The sequence below is a fragment of the Lutjanus erythropterus genome, chromosome 5 (assembly GCF_056507025.1).
Source record: "Lutjanus erythropterus isolate fLutEry1 chromosome 5, fLutEry1.hap2, whole genome shotgun sequence".
In the NCBI taxonomy this organism is placed as follows: Eukaryota; Metazoa; Chordata; class Actinopteri; order Lutjaniformes; family Lutjanidae; genus Lutjanus; species Lutjanus erythropterus.
Genome location: NC_139321.1, coordinates 10,070,829 through 10,088,423, shown reverse-complemented (window position 1 = coordinate 10,088,423; position 17,595 = coordinate 10,070,829). Strand labels below are relative to the sequence as shown.

The 17,595-nt window shown below is 41.3% G+C and overlaps 1 protein-coding gene across 1 annotated transcript; it reads right to left on the bottom strand.

Annotated features, from left to right (window-relative positions):
• Positions 1–1,011: 1,011 nt before the first annotated feature.
• mtmr7a (myotubularin related protein 7a) lies at positions 1,012–13,932 on the bottom strand. The gene is made up of 14 exons (XM_084718738.1): positions 13,472–13,932; positions 13,053–13,175; positions 12,149–12,311; positions 11,414–11,571; positions 11,191–11,319; positions 9,334–9,468; positions 8,010–8,142; positions 5,598–5,707; positions 3,828–3,953; positions 3,400–3,449; positions 3,115–3,315; positions 2,747–2,881; positions 1,859–1,985; positions 1,012–1,750 (listed from the first exon to the last, which is right to left on the bottom strand). The coding sequence occupies exons 1-14, from the start codon at positions 13,493–13,495 to the stop codon at positions 1,406–1,408; spliced, it is 1,959 nt and encodes a 652-aa protein (XP_084574864.1). The 5' UTR covers positions 13,496–13,932; the 3' UTR covers positions 1,012–1,405.
• Positions 13,933–17,595: the final 3,663 nt, after the last annotated feature.

Sequence of the window (17,595 nt, the reverse complement as noted above, 5' to 3'; positions counted from 1 at the left end):
TTATTGTAGTGTAATGACTCCACAACCCAGCTGAGGTCACTGTGGCGTGCTGAGTGAGTTTAGTCCTTTTGACCTGAAACTCTGCTCCAGTGACATTTGAACTGAATTCTGGGTTGAACAGGATTATTGCTGTTCCATCAGGCCAGACTGAAATCTTGAATCCAGACTGCCTGTGAGCAGTGACCGTAAGGTGCCGTGTGATCAGGTGTTGCATGAAATTAACAAAACAATTTAAATAAAAAAGGACTTTTGCAAACACTGAGGAGTTAATTCTCAACGCCAATTAGCAGCACGTGTTGACAGCATGTATTCTGTACACATTTGTCATACCCATGATGTTGAGTTTTAACTTCTTCCAAGTGCTGCTGCCTGTCATGTCCTTTCTCATAAGGTGCAAAGCCAAATGCCTGGCGAATAAACAGAGTACAGGGAAGACCATGGTAAAAAAGTAAGCAATACACACCTAAATGACTTAGGAATTTGATGAGTTAAAGGGCAAATTCTGCAATTTTCATGTGGATGTCCAGTCACTCTTGATGATAAATGTAGTCAACTGAAGCTTACATTCCTCAGTGTGTGATTTATTGGCTAAGACAACTGAGTTCTCCTGCTCACAGCGCCGTGCTGGCAGTGTCTTCATGTACCAGACTGCATTGCGTGCAAGTTTCTGAGACCCATGTTTCCATTTATCATCACCCTATTATTTTGTTGGCCAAAACACGGTGTTAGGTGACAAATATTCTCATCTAGCATGCACCCTGGCTACCTAGAGTCAAAGGCTAGAAATCCAAGTTTCTTCCTTAATACCAACTACATCACTGTGACATCACTGGATGCAGGAAGAACAACAGATTTTGCAGCAGGAGAACTCAGGTTTCTCTGTCAATACAGCAGCACTGAAGGATTAATTGCACCAGTTGACTCATTTACCATCAACACCGACTGGACACCCACATGAAAAGGGCCAAATCTTCCTTCTAACTCCATTGACGTGCGTTGAAATGTTCACAATTGGTTGATATTAAGCCTCAGTATCTTGGTTAAAATGCCATTAAATTGGTTACGGTGACCCTGGAAGCTTTTCACTAATTTTTCCCTTTCACATTTTTTCTCTCTTATTGGGTAACTTTGCCATCAACAGAGCAGCTTTCAGCTTTGCAATTATTTTTAGAATCTTAATTTCTTTCACCAGTATAAGAAGTAAAAAGTGATCAGCTACAATAAACAACTATTAACTAGTATGTGTGTGGCAACAGGTAGAGTCCACCAAACCACATGCAAACAAAAGTGCAAGTCAACTGTGTGACCCGGATAAGACTTTTCACTGGAGTTAGCCCACAGCCGGGTTACTTTGTAAATGTTTGCTCAGTGGCCCCGTGAACCTTACACCAAACGCTACATTTGCTCAGGCAGCTGAGTAGGCAGCCTCGTCAGAGTCTGGGTCCCTGGTGCTGTCCTCGCTGAGGGGTGAACGGCAGCTCACGTCCGCGATCCCCGACTCCTGGTCGCTGCCGTTGGAGAGGCTGGTTTCGGATGTTTTGTTCAAGTCCTGCGGCGGGAGGATCAAGCTGCTGTCTGGCGCTTTGGGCTGACAGGGGCTGCTGGTGATGAAGCCCCCGGTGTAGTCCTGAGGGGTGTTGGCCAGGCCGATGTCACTGCCGCGAGCCCACGCTGTGGGGCTCTTATCAAAGGCGGCTGCTTTCTGGTTAACACTCCTCCACTCCTGCTCCTGCTCCAGCTGAGCAATTTTCTATTGTTAACGTAAGACAACAGTCATCCAATACAATCAGGAAAGAACAATGCAGTAGATTTTTTTTTTACTCATGAGAAATGACCAGCAGTGTGACTTCTGTCCTACCTGTTTGTGTGAAGCCAGCTGCTCCTCCAGCTGCTGCGTCTCCTCTTGGATGGCACTCAGATAATCCTCTACAGACTGTCGAGGGTGCATCCCTCTGTCAAAACGGTTGTACAGCCCTCTCCAAAACCTATAGAGAGATTTCCAGCTCTGACATGAACACATCACCAACTGTTCCTTCTATCGGTTCTATTGGTACATGGTATTTTAGCCACTTAAAAAAGGTCCACCTAACAAAAAAAAAAAAAAGAAAATCAAACCCCTATATCGGTTAAAGTGTATGCTGTATTTGTAATATTTTCACTGTTGTACCTTGCCATGATGCAGCCTTTTCTGAAGGGAAGCCGCAATTACATAAGCCAAATATCACTCTCTTCAAACCAACCAAACTCCATGAGCGAAATTGGTGATTTTACCTCACAGAACACAGGAGCTGCTGGTCTACTGCTGCCTCAATCTGTTAGTTTGTTTGTGTTATTGTGTGACTTCAGTGAATCCGAACTAACCTTCTTAATCACAGAAGTCACATAATAACACAAACAAACTCACGTATTGAGGCAGCAGAAGACCAGCAACTCCTGTGTTCTGTGAGGTAAAATTAATGATTTTGCCTATGGAGTTTGGTTGGTTTGGAGAGAGTGATATTTGCCTTATATAAAAGCAGTTTCCTGTCAGAAAAGGCTGAGTCACAGCAAAGTAAAGCGGTGAAAATATTCTTTATACATACATAGAGCTTTCACTTAAACTGTTGGTGATCTTTTTTTTTAGCTGGACCTTTTTCAAGTGGCTAAAATACCTTGACTGCTGGCAAGTACCTCATACAACCCCACTTCAAACAATCCAAACTATCCCTTTGAGCTGCATGCACAGTTACAGTGTGTGAAAACCTACTTAAAGCAGTAGGGGGCAGTAGACGGCCGGAGGAGGCCCTGTGTCTGGCTGTGGTTTGGCCGGTACAGAGGGTTGATGTAATCTGCCTTGTTCGTCCAAAGATAACTCCACAAAGAGTGAGTCCTCTCACGCAGTCTGTATGAATGTCAAGTGACAGTCAGGAGATAAAGACAGTGAAAGACACGGTGAAAAGTGGATTAATGGGTTTCTGATAAAAGAGACATTTTGTGTCTAGGACAGAGTCGTCTCTATTTGCATCAGCCCTGTGATATAGTATACTCTGTGCTATAGTAAGTCTTCTCTCTGACCAGATGTCTGTGCTGTGAAAAGGAAAAGAAACTGATGTCGTCCTCTGGTGTAAATCTCACCCCAGCTCGATCCTCTCTCGCTGGTTGTTGCCAATGAAGTTGCCGTACTGGCAGGAGTAGATGTGGCTGTGAATGGTGATGAGGAGCCTTTCATTGAACTCAAAGGCACAGGGGAACTGCTCCATGAGCTGCCACACGCACTCCAGGAACTGGTCGATGATGGGAGACACCTCTTTAGGGTCTCCGACCTGGTGGTTGCATCTGTGGAGGAGGTGAGGACACTTAGATCCAAACCCAGCATCTTAAAATCACACGTCCTACGACAGTAAAGTTTTAGAGACCAACCTGTGAGAGAACTTGTGTCCAAATGAGACCCAGTCTTTTTCAATGAGAACCTGAGAGCAGAAAAGAAAGATTCATGTGCTGAAACACAGTGAGAGTTTGTGTGTCCTGAGGCTCGAGAGGGAAGGTTCAGACAAACTGTAGTGCACAGTTAAACCCTGCAGACCAACTGAACCTCTTCACCCTCTGTGTGGGGTCACTTTTCTCCGACTTCAGGGACAATTCCCAAAAGCCTTCTCTACTAGATTTATTTCCCACAGTGGCTCTCAGTGGATTCCAAGTTAGCCTGGGCAAATCCTTCTGATCAAAGAAACAAGCCTCATGAGTCCAGTATGGACCTACTACCAGCCAGAATGGGACTGGATGTATGAAGTCAGTACATCGGCAGTTCTACACTGTAACATGAATACAAAAAAAGGTTCAGTATGTACCATAAGTCCTCTGAGGGTCCTGTAGTATGGATCCAGCAGCACACAGGCCACTGAACACACCTGGGCAGTGCGGTCCCAACCGTCTGAACAGTGGACCAGGACGCTGACCCCCTCCTCTGCAACAGCCTACACACACAAACACACAAACACACAGTCTGTACATCTACTGAAGTCAAAGTGCACATTTCAGCATTTATCCGTGCCAGAATTGTAGGAAATTTCCACCATGGATTTGGTAGTTGAGCCACAATGATTAGTCGATTAATTGATTTGTTTGTCTAAAGAAAATTAGTTGCAGACTATTTTGACCATTCATTTTTCCAGCTAATTAAATGTAAGAATTTACGACTATTTACTACCATATATGACAAAGAAAAGTGGCAAACAGTAGTAAGTAAGTCTTTGAGTTTTGGACTGTTTGTTGGAAAAAAGAAGCAATTTGAAGATCCCACTCTTGAAAATTGTGATGAGCATTTGCATTTTCCACAATTTAACATTTTGACATTTTATAGACTACATGACTAATCATGAAAATAATTTGTAGATTAAATAATAAAAATAATAGAAAAAAAATAGTTGCATCCCTATTTGGTAGATGTGGCAAAAATGTCATTTTCAGTTGCCAAAAGTGGAGCAATCTTTAAAGGTGACAACTTTTAATAAACGTGATGATCAACCCAATCATTTCTCACATTTTTAAAAAATTATATTTAGCTGCCTTGGAACTATCTGCAGAAATCTGGATTTTGTGCCAGTTATCCATCGCTGAAAAGAACAGTAAAAATATGGGAGGAATGAGGGGAGAAGACGACTTCTTGCAAGCAAACATGGATGTAAATGTCGCCCAATAACATGTTTTAATCACATATGCAAACATTTTATGAGGAAGGAAATGCACTCAACATTATTTAGACCTCAGGGATACACACAATGGGTTTTGATGAGAAGCACTAAATTTAAACAGAAATTTGTTTGCAAGAAAACTCTACAGAGCATCTTCAAATGTTCTGATGCACCAGATCACTTCAGACCTGCTGAAGAAGTGCTGAGATACAGCCTGGGGTGCTTTAAAATCAATCAGTGAATAAAGGTTATCAATTAATGAAAATGTTGCAATTTCATTCAGTTTGTACCCGTTTTCAGCCTACAATTAGTTAAACCTGAAGTTATAACTGCTGAAGTTTGGGGAAATGGACAGATGTTATGCCTTTACTGTGATTACACTGCACTGTGTCTCATGTTCCTGTTTTCATCTGCTTTGAGAAGTTGTTTGCATCATACTTCTCAGTCAGTTGTCACATCAGTTTTGTTCCCTGATTCGCAAACAAATCCCGCCTCTGTCTGTTGAACTACTGACCCTAATCATAGCTGTTCTCCAGACCTAAACATATGCAAACTTAATTTTTTGGCTGGTGGAGCCTTGGAGCAAGTAAGCGTAATGTGCGAGTTAAAGGTCCACCCAGCCAGAGGGCAGTGATTCAAATAACAAATTTTTTTAAGGCTGTAGTTTGTGGTGCTGACAGGTTTTTCTATTATTTTGTCCAACTCATTTATGTCCATGAGTTCAGCCTAAAGGACTTATTGCAGAACTGATGTATCAGACTGTATTAGTTTTTGGCTAGGTGTACCTCATAACAGGCGACTCAGTGTACACAGACACACACAGAGGATACAACAACACACACACACACACACACATGCTCACACACACCTGAGCTAATATTGAGTGCAGCGCTGAGGCAGACAGCAGGGATTAACCTCCAGACTGACCTTGGCGATGAAGATGCCTGCATCCAAAACAGCTTTGATGTGCTTCAGCCACCCTGAGCTCTCCAGGCCTTCCAGGAAGTTCGACATGGACGGGGAACGCAGCTCGCACACTGAAACCACAACACAGCTGTCTCACTGGCAGGAAGCACGGAGCATACCTGATCACTCGACTTTATTAAACCTCACACTCGCATCCCTACAAACATCCACGATAAAGAATTCACAGGGAATGTGTGCATGGCATGAGAAAATATGGGTCACACGCGCATATTTTGTTTTTCAAAACAGATTTCCTTCAGCTTCTCGTGCGATGGTTTATTTGGACTCCAGACGGTGTTTTTAGTCCTGCTGGCAGCGAGGCTCTAGCGATGGCACTGTCAGTTGTCTGTTCAATAACACTTCGTCCAGAAAGAAATAGCTCCATACGTGTTGGATGGATTGCCATTCAGCACGCATTCCAATACCAATACTACCATTCGTATGCCAGAAAATACGTACATAGTATGACAAATGCAGAATGCCAGAAATACAAGGATGTCCTTCTACATCCTGCAGTTATGCAAACCATCGTGCTTTGCTGGCTACTCTGACCCACAATTCTCTGTGCAGCAGAAGTTTTGCACAGTGGATGTTTACACAAGTTCAAAGCACAATATTATGATTAAGTCTTTATGTCGCAATTGCATGGAAACCACATGCAATAGTGTGTACTTTATAAGGACAGTGCCAGTAAAAATTATGAACAAACATTCATGGTCCCCCAAGGACAGACTTTGGCGATCTCCTGACTTTTCCACTAGCACCACCATGAGCTTTATCTGTAGTTTTGAGTGAAATTACTTAATCGGTTGTCATGATATTTGGCACAGACATTCATGGTCCCCTTATTTTAATTTTAATCGCTGAGGTGTAACGGTCAACCACTATGGTTTTTGAATAGCTGATGCTGATATGTAGAAAGCAGGGTGGGTGATGACTGATATATAATGCAGATATCAAAGAAAAGTCATACATAACTCCATTATTGCACACACATTACAATCTGAAGTACTTGGTTATCTTAGCCAGTGACATCTTCTTGTGTAATACAAAAACGTTGTTTTTGGTTTTAGAACATGACTGATATTTAAGGGAGAGGTACGTCAAGAAGATAAATCAACTGCATTACTCACGTTATATATTTAACACTAGCCAGTAACAATTTTAGATTGGATACTGTCATTTAGGATGGAGCATCAACATCTTAGTATTGTCCCTGTGAACACAGCGTGCTGGAGTTAGCATGTAGCTAAAAAGAACCGCTGTATAAGCAGCCTCACAGAGCAGCTATTATAGCTGTCTTATATTCATATCTTAAAATACACAGTAAGAAGACTAACAAAGTCATGTGCAAACACAATAACGCGGCCAAGGCAGACAATTAAATACAGATCCATTTCTGTACCATAAGGCTTCCTGCATTATGTTTGTTTATCTTGTAAAACTTAATTTATTTTTCCATCGTCAGGGTTCAACATAAATATTTGAAGTTCAGTGGCGGGGCAGAGTGACATGAACTCACTTCTGCTCAGATGACTTTGCGCAGGACAATTGATCACAGTCACATTCATACTACGGACACACTTTCAGAGAAGTGAATGAAAACATGCGCTCTCTCTCCTCATTAAGGTGGTTTTTGCTGACACTTCACGGTGTGCTGACCTGTAAGAGCGCTCTGAGGCCGCCGACAGGGGAGCGAGCAGGTGAATGGGTTCGTACAACCTTTTGTAAGACTTTGTAGAGCAGACTTCCACTCCGAAGAAATGTTGGAGCTAATGCTGCCAGGCGGGGGGTCTTCCAAATCTTATTCAAGTGTGCAATCGGGTAGAGACGGAGATTCAGGCAGCGCTCTGAGGGGCAGGCGCTGTCTCCAGCATTTAAAGACTTCCCTTGCGCTGCCAGGGGGCAAAGAGTTATCACAACTAAGAACAGCTATAACTTTTCAGACTCGAAATCACATCATTCTCACGCCCTCGGTCTCTCTTTGGGGGATAAGGTCCCGGATTGTCCACTCCGGGAAACCAAAATAGCTCAGAAATAAAATCCAGATGGATTCAAAGTCTTACTAGGAGCACCCCTGCACAATACCCAGAAATTCTCCTGTGGGCTCATTTGAGGCCTGATTGCAGCACAGTCCAGCCTGCATGAGTGCATATGAAAGCCACAGGGGTATCGTGAGGTCCCGCTCTGCTTTAGTAATGTGAAGAAGGAGCTGACTTTAAACAGTCAATTCTAGAAAATATACATTTCCTTCCACAAACACTGGTGTGGTGAAACACTTCTGACACGGTGATGAATGGACTGCTGTCTCTGCGGTAATTAAATAAAAAAGAAATTAGTGTGAGAAATCATTTCGGAAGACGTGATAATTACCTTCTAGCATTTTTTGTTGGCTGTTTCTCATAACGTGGATGTTCTCGATGCCGATGAACTGGAATTTAATGTTGGAATAGTTGTCCTCATTTTCGTAGCCTTTTCCTGCAGCTCGGTTTGCGATTGCATTCAGCTGATGAGACAGGACATCATTTTTCAAGAGGAAATTCATTTTTTTTTAAAAAAAAGAGCATGTATGGTTTTACACAAATTGTCCCTGTTGGAATCATGAGGTTCTATCTGTCGTTAGTCAAAATTGAGTCATTCACACATTCTTATTCTTATTCTGACAACTTATTAACATTATGTAAGGAGTTTTTTAAGTTTTATGCTTTCTGGTGTTTATAAAAAACCTCAAGATCAAGGATTGATTGTCTCATGAAGGATAGCAGTATGAATTACATGCAAGTCTTTTTTTTAATGTGTTAGATCTTGCAGAGGAGTTTATTTTTATTGTTAGCTACCTCACTAGCTTCCTAATGTTAGTCTGCAGTTAATGCTAACATTTAAAGACAAGTGCTATGTTAAAGAATAAGTTCAGGTTTTTGCCTGTGATTTGAATAAAGGTCATATAAACTTAAAAAAAAAATTATCCATTTGTGTTTGCCATTAGCTGCCAGCTGGAGGGGACTAACCCTTCGCTAAGCCCCACCTCCAAAGAGCAACTGTCCAATCATAGCTTAGCAATCGTAATTAGAGCTGGCAAGCTTTGCATGTCCCTACAAATCGAAGATGTGCAGGAAGCTCTGAGAAGAGCTGGCAGGAGTCTGGACGGTGACGTCTTTTCTGCTGTCTCTCAAAAATGATTATTATTATCCATAAATTATTAGATTAAACTGTCTTCATCTGTTTTAACATGAGCTGAGGGCGGGGCTTAGTGAGTTCAGGGTCAGTTGTGAGCGCCAGCCAAATAAAGATAAAATACATAAGCTGGTAGATTTCAGACACAAAATAATGATTTACTGTTGACTATCATTGATATTGCTGATTTAAAATAGAGTCAGGGTGTCTGTCATTGTCATGTATGTAAAAAAAACTTGTTCTACATATCATTTTTGCTATTTTGACTGAAACTCTGAAGCCAAATATCTCAAAAACCACTCAGAATGCTGACAGAACCTTATCATTTCAAAGTGGTGAAATGTCTGTTACATAACATTGATCGTGGTTCAACAAGAACATTGCCAGGATGTTTTGAAGTTTTTGCTGCGAGCACATCCAGCTGGCAAAACCCAGTATGGAAAATAAAGCCCACCTGAACATACAACGTAGTACTGTAAGACTTGTATTTTCGCAGGCCGTTCTTTAGGAACAGAGGGCTCACCTTAGGCCTGGTGTCCACCACATACATGAAGTCGCTGCGGGGATTGGACCTCAAGATGGCCTCCAGCATCTGTTCATCCTCGAGGCAGCGAGCGCTGAAACCTGACAGGGGCTGGCTGCTGCGGCAGATGGCAGCCTGGGAGGAGGCAAGAGGCACTCGGGCTACATACGGGAATGTTTACTTGTCCTGACAGTCGATTTTACATGAACTGTTACTTTAGATGACATTTACAACCAAACAAAACAACAATCAAATGTGTGAGAATCGGGGTGAATACAAATTCACAGAACTCTTTCTGTCCTCGCCTGTTCAATTTGAATTAAATCCATTTAGGAGGCACGAGGGAAGAGGCCAAAAACTTTTGTGTGACTGTCCCTTCTGGCTCGTGAACCAGAGCGGAGCCTCTTTGCATGATCTGAGCTCCACACACTGAACCCTCAACCCTGGGAAGCTGACCTCGCACACATAAAGCACTCCCAACTGTCCAGTCAAGGATTAATAGAACAGATTATGAATGTTCAGGGTTATTCCTGATCCAATCTTTGATTTAATGGCAGAATGGACATCTCCTCATGGGACCACTGTTGAACATGACAAAGCGTCTGTTTAGATTTCATGTCTACAGCCCTCCAGTGTACGGTGGAGGTTGTCTTTCCATTTTGTGTCATTGTTAACCGAGTCTGGACTTTTGGACGTCTTCTTTATGTTCATTAATTGTTCTTCTATTGCATGTCTTTAACTAATATCTACCCCTGTAACACTGACATGATGAAAACCTATTTGTTTCCATGTATTAGGTCATTTTTAAAATCAATATACACTGAAATGGCAAAAGACAGACTTGACTTGACATCTGTTTTTTCTCTTTACCCTCACAAACACAAACTGGCATATTGCCCTGCAGCTTAGCTGTGTTGTAGCAGACATGATAAATTATACAGTGTTTTCGTGGCAGAACATCATCCATCAAACTTTTCCTGATAAGTGTAGGAACAAACTGGCCTGATATCAGACTGAATTATCAACTCAGTGGAGCGGGCTGATTTGCAGCGGGCGTTTTGATCTGTAAGTTTTAGCTGCTTACACAAGTTTTCCTTAACTTTTCTGTGGTTTAGACATCTGTAAATTGTTTTAAACTGAATTTTCAGTGTGCAATCCATTGTTATTTACATCCCAATACCTCCAATGTGGCCACATATTTGGGCTACTGGCAAAAACTCTATTAGAGGGAAGCCTTTAATCCATGTGATCATCGGTAGGTGAGTTTCAGCTGACACAATCAGAGCAAATTACACCAAACCAAACAGAGAAAGTGAAGCTACTTTGGTGCCACTGGAGCATCAGCAGTTTTGCTTATTTCAGTCTCAGTGTCTGCATCTGATGGACAGTTTGTATGTCAATTTCTGTCATTCCTAAACTTAATTTTTACTACCCAACTGCAAAGAATGGTGCATCTACCTGCCGTATCAATAACGCAACCTTTTCAAAAGTCACTTTCCGGCTGATGTTTTTTTGTGAGAAAAAACACTTTGGCTGTTTGGTCTGTCATCTGTAGCACCGCCCTCCCTCTTCAGTTTTAATAAGTCATTTTGGTGCCAAAAACTGTCAAAGCAAAGCAAGCATAAAAGAGGTAATGTCATCATAACATTTTACATCTTAATATACGATGTCTTATCTACATTCTTCTGTAAACATTAATGACATGAAGCTTGTAAGAAAGCATTCCTGTGCAGGATCCAAGTCTCAGAGATCGGTTCCCGTTATCTCAGAGTTTGAGAAACATCACTGTTCATGGCCTTGAACTTGTCACAAGAAAACATGAACATAAAAAAGAGAAAATACATGCAGTCAACTTACATGATTTTCTTTGGAGTAGTACGACAGAGTGGGAAATCTGCCGCGGCTTCTGAACTTGGAGCTCCCCACTATGACCGGAGGTGTGGCGGACTCGGGTACAAACAGGTCGGCGGGGTACGTGTCGCTCACCTTTGAAAATAACGCAACAGAAGTCGAAGCTACTACTGCCATGTCCATATTAGGATAAAACCGTACAACTGGTCGTAGATGTCGGCTCACTGACCTTGTAGTGTCGGTTGACAGGGGAGAGCTTCCACAGGGAGTTTGGGAGTCCCATTCTGTTGTAATCAGCCTTGAGGTCCAAGAAGTCCCATTCCTGCCGTCTCTCCTCCTCATCAACGTTAGGCTTATAGGAGAAGCAGTACAGCTCCTCGTAACTCTCTGAAAGACAAAATACTGGCTGACAGATGCAGGTCGAAGCTCAAAACCTCAAATTTGTATCAGTTGGATGGACCATAGTGTTGCAAAAGCAAAGGAAATGAAAACTAGACCCTGGCCAATACTGGATTTTGAGGCTGGCACTGATACAAATAATTGGAAGAAAACATTTCTCACAACATCTTATCAGCTGATGTTAATTTTTAGGGCTTGCAGCTAATGATTATTTTGATTAGAAATTAATCTGTTGATCATTTTCCTGCTTAATCAATTGCTTGCTTGGCGCATAAAATGTCAGAAAATGGTGAAGAATGTTGATCAATATTTCCCAAAGCCCGAGACAACGTCCTAAATGAGATGCTGTCAAATGTTTGATTATTAAACAAGGATCTCTCACATTCGGATAACAAAGATTTACACTTGAGAAATAATATTTTATACATGTACATCCTTCATAGACAGCTATATAAAAAAAAACAGTTTTGGACATTGATCTTCTGATCTGGTCTGGTTCTCTGGCTCTCACTGGAACAACATCATCACCAAACTGATGCTCTGTTGACATGACAACACAGGTTACCTGGCTGGGAGAGACGCTGTAGGGACAGGTGGACATCATGGCACTCGTGCTCTCGAGGGATGACAAAATGAAGAACCTGGAAGTTCTTGCAGTGGATGATTAGAGGACATCCTGAGGTTGAGGCGGACTGTTTCTCCACACTGCACACCAAACTATGAAGCACCTGGGGATTTAAATGAAAGACAAATACAGACCTTTTATTGTATGTATTGGAAACACACCGTACAGCACGATGCATGGATGCATATAGTGGCTGAGGGATCTAAAAGTAAAAATCATGTATTATCTACTCTACATCATATGTTCTGCATTGTGGCTTGCGGTCTATTTGAGTACTTCTAGCGTCTAAAAGTTTTGTGAACTTTGAAAGCATATTTTGGATTTCTGAAGGTGGGTTTTGTGAGGTACTTATCTATACACTTTGAATATTTTCACCGCTTTACTTTGCTGTCAGACAGCCTTTTCTGGTGGGATACTGCTGTTATAAAAATGCAAATATTGCTCTCTCCAAACTAACCAAACTCCTCCTTTGAAAAGTGAGTAAGTTAACTCCACAGAAAACAGGAGTTGTTTGTCTACCGCTGCTTTGATCTGTAGGTTTGTTTGTGTTACTGAGCAACTTCTGTGAATCTGGACTCACCGTTTAAAACACAGAAGTCACGCAATAACACAAAACTAGCCGGTTGAGGCAGCAGTAGACAAGCAACTTCTGTGTTCTGCAAGATAAAATTACTGATTTTGCCTCTGGAGTCTGGTTTGTTTGGGGTGAGCGATATTTGACTTTTGACCATCTACTACAGGGCATGCCTTTACTATGGAACCCTACTTCAAAACAATCCTTAGTGTCCCTTTAATGTTTGTCTTAACTGATTGATTTGTGGCCCTTTACTGTGATGTTGCGTACCCATGTTTCATTGCGCACTCCAGCCTCGTTTTCTACAAAGATGGTGTGTGTGGCCGTCAGGTAGAGGGTGCCCACCCTTCTCCTTCTGGGGGAGACTCTGTCCAGCAGCCTGACATTCTCCACCTGGAGGAGAGAGGAGGAGGAGGAGGAAGATAAACATGAAACGGCTTCATCCCCTGTGCACGAGCAGCTCAGACAGACACAGCAGCACTGATACGCACACAAACACACCCTGATAGCAGCTGGAGGACCTTGTCTGCTTACGTGGCCCGCACAGCGGCACACGCCCTTTAAATAAACCCGTCTGTTTGTTTAATGGTGTTAAATAAAACCCGACGGGTGGTGCAGAAGTGCCACTGGAGGTACAGACTGTGCTCAAATTGTGGCTAATCACTGCAACCAGAGCCGCGGTTGGTTACCTTTGGTAGTCGGATGTGCTCCATCAGCAGCTGATAGACGAGCCGCAGCTTCCTGTGATCACTGAGTCTGACACAATACACCTACAAAAACTACAACATGTGAACAATGATACTACACTAAGCTTTATATTAGCTTAAATGGTTAAGTTCGTCAGTCGCGCGCAGGTAAACCGGCCATAACATTGCTGTTTCTGTATTCACCGGAGCTGCGCCGCCGGGTCCTAAAGCCCGTCACGCTCCCAGCTGTGGCCTGTGTTCAACGTTAAAGGGCATTTAAAGGGATAGTTCACCCCAAAAATTGAAATTGTGTCATTATGCACGCACCCTCATGCTGATTGAAAGTCGGGTTTAGTTATTTTTAGTCTGCAAAACACTGCTGGAGTTTCACAGGAAACAGCATTGCAGAATCTTCCAAAGAATGACCAGTTTTGAAATGGAAAAAACAAATGAGAAAAAAAAAAAAAAAAAAAAAAAATCCCTCCATGCTGCTCGTCCGGCATATTCTAAGACACCCCCCCCCCCCCCCCACCCCATTCAGACAGTGTGCATGTGCACATGAACATTTGTGAAGATTTAGACTAAAAACATGGTGTAAATAACATTTTTTAAAGTCAACTTGGCATGTTGGGGCTTTAGGAGACTTGGATTACACCAGACAAGCAGTATGTTTTTATTTTCTTGTTTTTTTTTTGTTTTTTTTTACATTGTATTTCTGCTCTCCTTTCTTTCGTATGCAAAAAAGGCCCAACTCCATTTAGTGTAACAGAACCTTTCCAGTGGACCAACATGCACAATAGCAGCACGTCAGCTCTGTTTGACCTGAATGGAACGGAACTTTAATTAGTATCGTTGGTAACACTTGTGTTGTTCACTCTACTGTTTCATGTCAAAATTCCAGCTGTGAAAATAAATTTTGCATTAATGTTAGTAGAATTTCTAAGTTTTTATGAAGTTTATAGGTTTACTTTTTTTAAAAAAAGTGTTCTGTGGACTTTCAACTTTAAGAGCCAGTCATGTCGAGTTAAACTTTGGTGGGAATTATGTGTGATAACTGAAACATTCTCATAAATGGTAAAGGTGGAAGTCCTACATTAAAAGATATAACAAAAATTAGGCCTAGAGGTTTTAAATCCTTTACAGGTGTGGTTGAAAAGATGATTTGCATTGTTCTGGCTTAAAGCATGTCCTAGTTATTGTTACTCAAATATTAATTTAGGTTGTATTTTTGGCCACATGCTAAACAACATTCATAGACTAGAAGATGTTACCTTTTAAATGAAGTCTCATTCATGCATTTTGGCCTTTCAGTTCTTCTCTCATAAGTTTTTCTATTGGGCTATGCCAAGTAGGCGAAATGTGTATAAAAAGGGTAGCTGTTATCAGGGTGAGAGAAGATTTAGAGACTCAGTAAGAAAGGACTAATTAGTAAATTCTTTTCTTACCAAAAAACATGATGAAGACAAACTTAATGCTCATCAGCTCTGCCCTGTTCTTTTCACTGCAGTGAAAACTTTGAGGCAGAATTTCAGTAACTGAGAAGCAAAACTTTAAATTGTTTCTGGTTTCCTTTACAACTTTTCTCATTTTCTGCTCCACAGCGTTCTTTGAAAGCTGTCAGAGGCACAGCTCTATGTTTTGAGATAGCATGTGGCTTTTTTTCATTTAGCAGCCAGCACAGATGTTATGGGGTGTCAGCAGCAGATGTTAGTGTTATTTTATTTATTTAAAGGCAAAATTTACAGTACAGTATTGCACATTCTGGCACAGAGCATGAAATAGCTGGAGTTTGCTTAAGTGATTGTCACACTGTTAAACAGAGCGTAAAGCTATTTTGAGAAGCTCCCCAGTGCAAACAGGTGGATCCCACAAGATTTAAACTGGATGTGTACACATTTTATCTGTAAATATTCTAGTTTATCAAATTCCTCTGACATATTCATAGTTTTAGCAAGTCATACCAAATGTATTTATATATTCAGCAGTATTTCCAGTGAGCAGAGCGGCCATCTGTTGCAGGACAGTAGACAGAAAGAAAACAATAAAAGTAGTTAGTTAAACTAAGCAGAAGTGATTGACTTACTGACGCCTGGCAGCCTCGCTGCACGCCCTCTCCTACTGCGCTGCATTCATGCATGAGGAACCACAAAAAGCTTGATTGTCCAGTGACTATAAAAACTATTCAGTTCTAATAAAATCACACTGATCAGATGACTCACTTCTGTTTAGATGAACAGTCATATTATGTGCATGTTAATTAAGACAATCCGGCCTTGATGACTGAACTGATATTTGTTCATGTTTAGTATCTCTTTTATCGCCAGTGTTGTAATTAAAGCTGTAAAATAAAAAAAAAAAAAAAAAAAACGATATGAAAAAAACCATGATAGAGCAGAGGGAAGGTTTGAAACCAAATATTTATTTAGGGTTGTAAATCTGTAAAATCCCCCATGCATATCAGCCAGTTTGACGGTAAACCACGCTTCAGCCTTCTGAGTATGGAATTCATTTTTGGAAGTCGAAGATTCCCAAGGGACTTGGACCGATGTCAGCCTGAGGTCACAGTCAACCCACAGGCCAAAATGATTCTTGGACATCACGTCACAGATCACATTCAGAGCAATCTGTCACTGCTGCCAAGTGTGTTAAATCAAAAGTTCAATATACTGTAAACCATTCTGCGATCGTACCTCGACCTACATCCAAACCTTTGGCCACAGTAATTTCCTAAAACACGAGAGGTCATTGAATTACATTGAAATGTGTGCAAATGTAGTAGAATTAGATCTTCTACAAACAAACCTGTGAGTACCGTAGCGGGTTTGTCCACTGACCCAGATTTAGACAGGAAATCACTTTTAGCAGAGCAGGGAGAGGACGAATCCATCCATAGATAATACTTCATCGTCCTACCTAATAAAAAGAGTATTAAGTCAAACTAAGAACAGGTAATGTCTTCAGGCTTCAGTCTCCAGACTGTTCTTAAAATGTAATATGAAGAGGCTTAGATTGAATTCAACATGTAAACCATGGCTAATACTGGCCTCCTATATACATTTCTAACCTACACTTTCTTTGTCTTACACTGAAATTCGCTAAAAATGATTTAGGTCTATATATCCAATCGGACAGTGTCTTATCATGGGATATGTTTATTTATTTAGCCTTTATTGAATTAAGAGTTCACAAGAGGGAATAGACGGCCTTGTTGTTCATTACCCCAAGTTATCTGTGGCCCTGTCCTTTATTTAACTTTGGTGCACTACATATTCTAAGTATCGTCTTTACCGAAAGGCTGCTGGTTTTAATCTGGACGTCACTCTTGCTGTCTTGATTCCACTCAGATCTGCTGTCTTGCCTTATCAGTAATTGTTCACTCTAACATTTCCTGGTGACACCAGTGTTAACTGGAGCGAACAGTCCCGGTGTCTGCAAGGCAAACACCACTCAATCTGTTGACCATATCCACGTTTTTGAAGCTGGGTCACTCAGCCATTGGAGGGCAAATGCATTCAATTGGCTTCACAGAATTAGCGCATGTCAACAGTGGGACACGGTGAGCCACTGACTCCTTTCCATCCTTGCCATGGTTACAGTGACTACCTGCTGCAGGTGAAAAAAACTCAGTTCGTTCCAAAAACAAGTATTTATGTCGTCCAGGAGGAAATATGGGATTATTCCAAAAATGATAATCAAAGGTGTAATCCCAAACTGAAGCGCTACAAAAATGTTTAATATATTGAAAGGTAGTGATCGTGTATAGATTTTTTACTGGCTGATGCCAATATTTAAAGAGAACAGTGGCCGATGCCAATATCAAAACAAAGAAAAGACACGCATAATTCCATTATTATACTGCATTACAGTCCAATGTAATCTGTTGTTTTTGATGTTTTTTTTTAATTAATTATGGAAATAGTAAAATACTTTTTGTTATGCTGTAGGTTTCAGAATGTGACTAAATGAGAGCAGGTACATTATATAAGAAGTGAAGTCACTCAACTGTATTATTCTAAACATTATAACATAATATAGATTTAATGCTAGATGGTGACAGTTTTATATTAGATTTGCTGTCATTTAGGATGGAGGAAACATGTTAGCATTTAGAAAAGCTCTCCACTAAC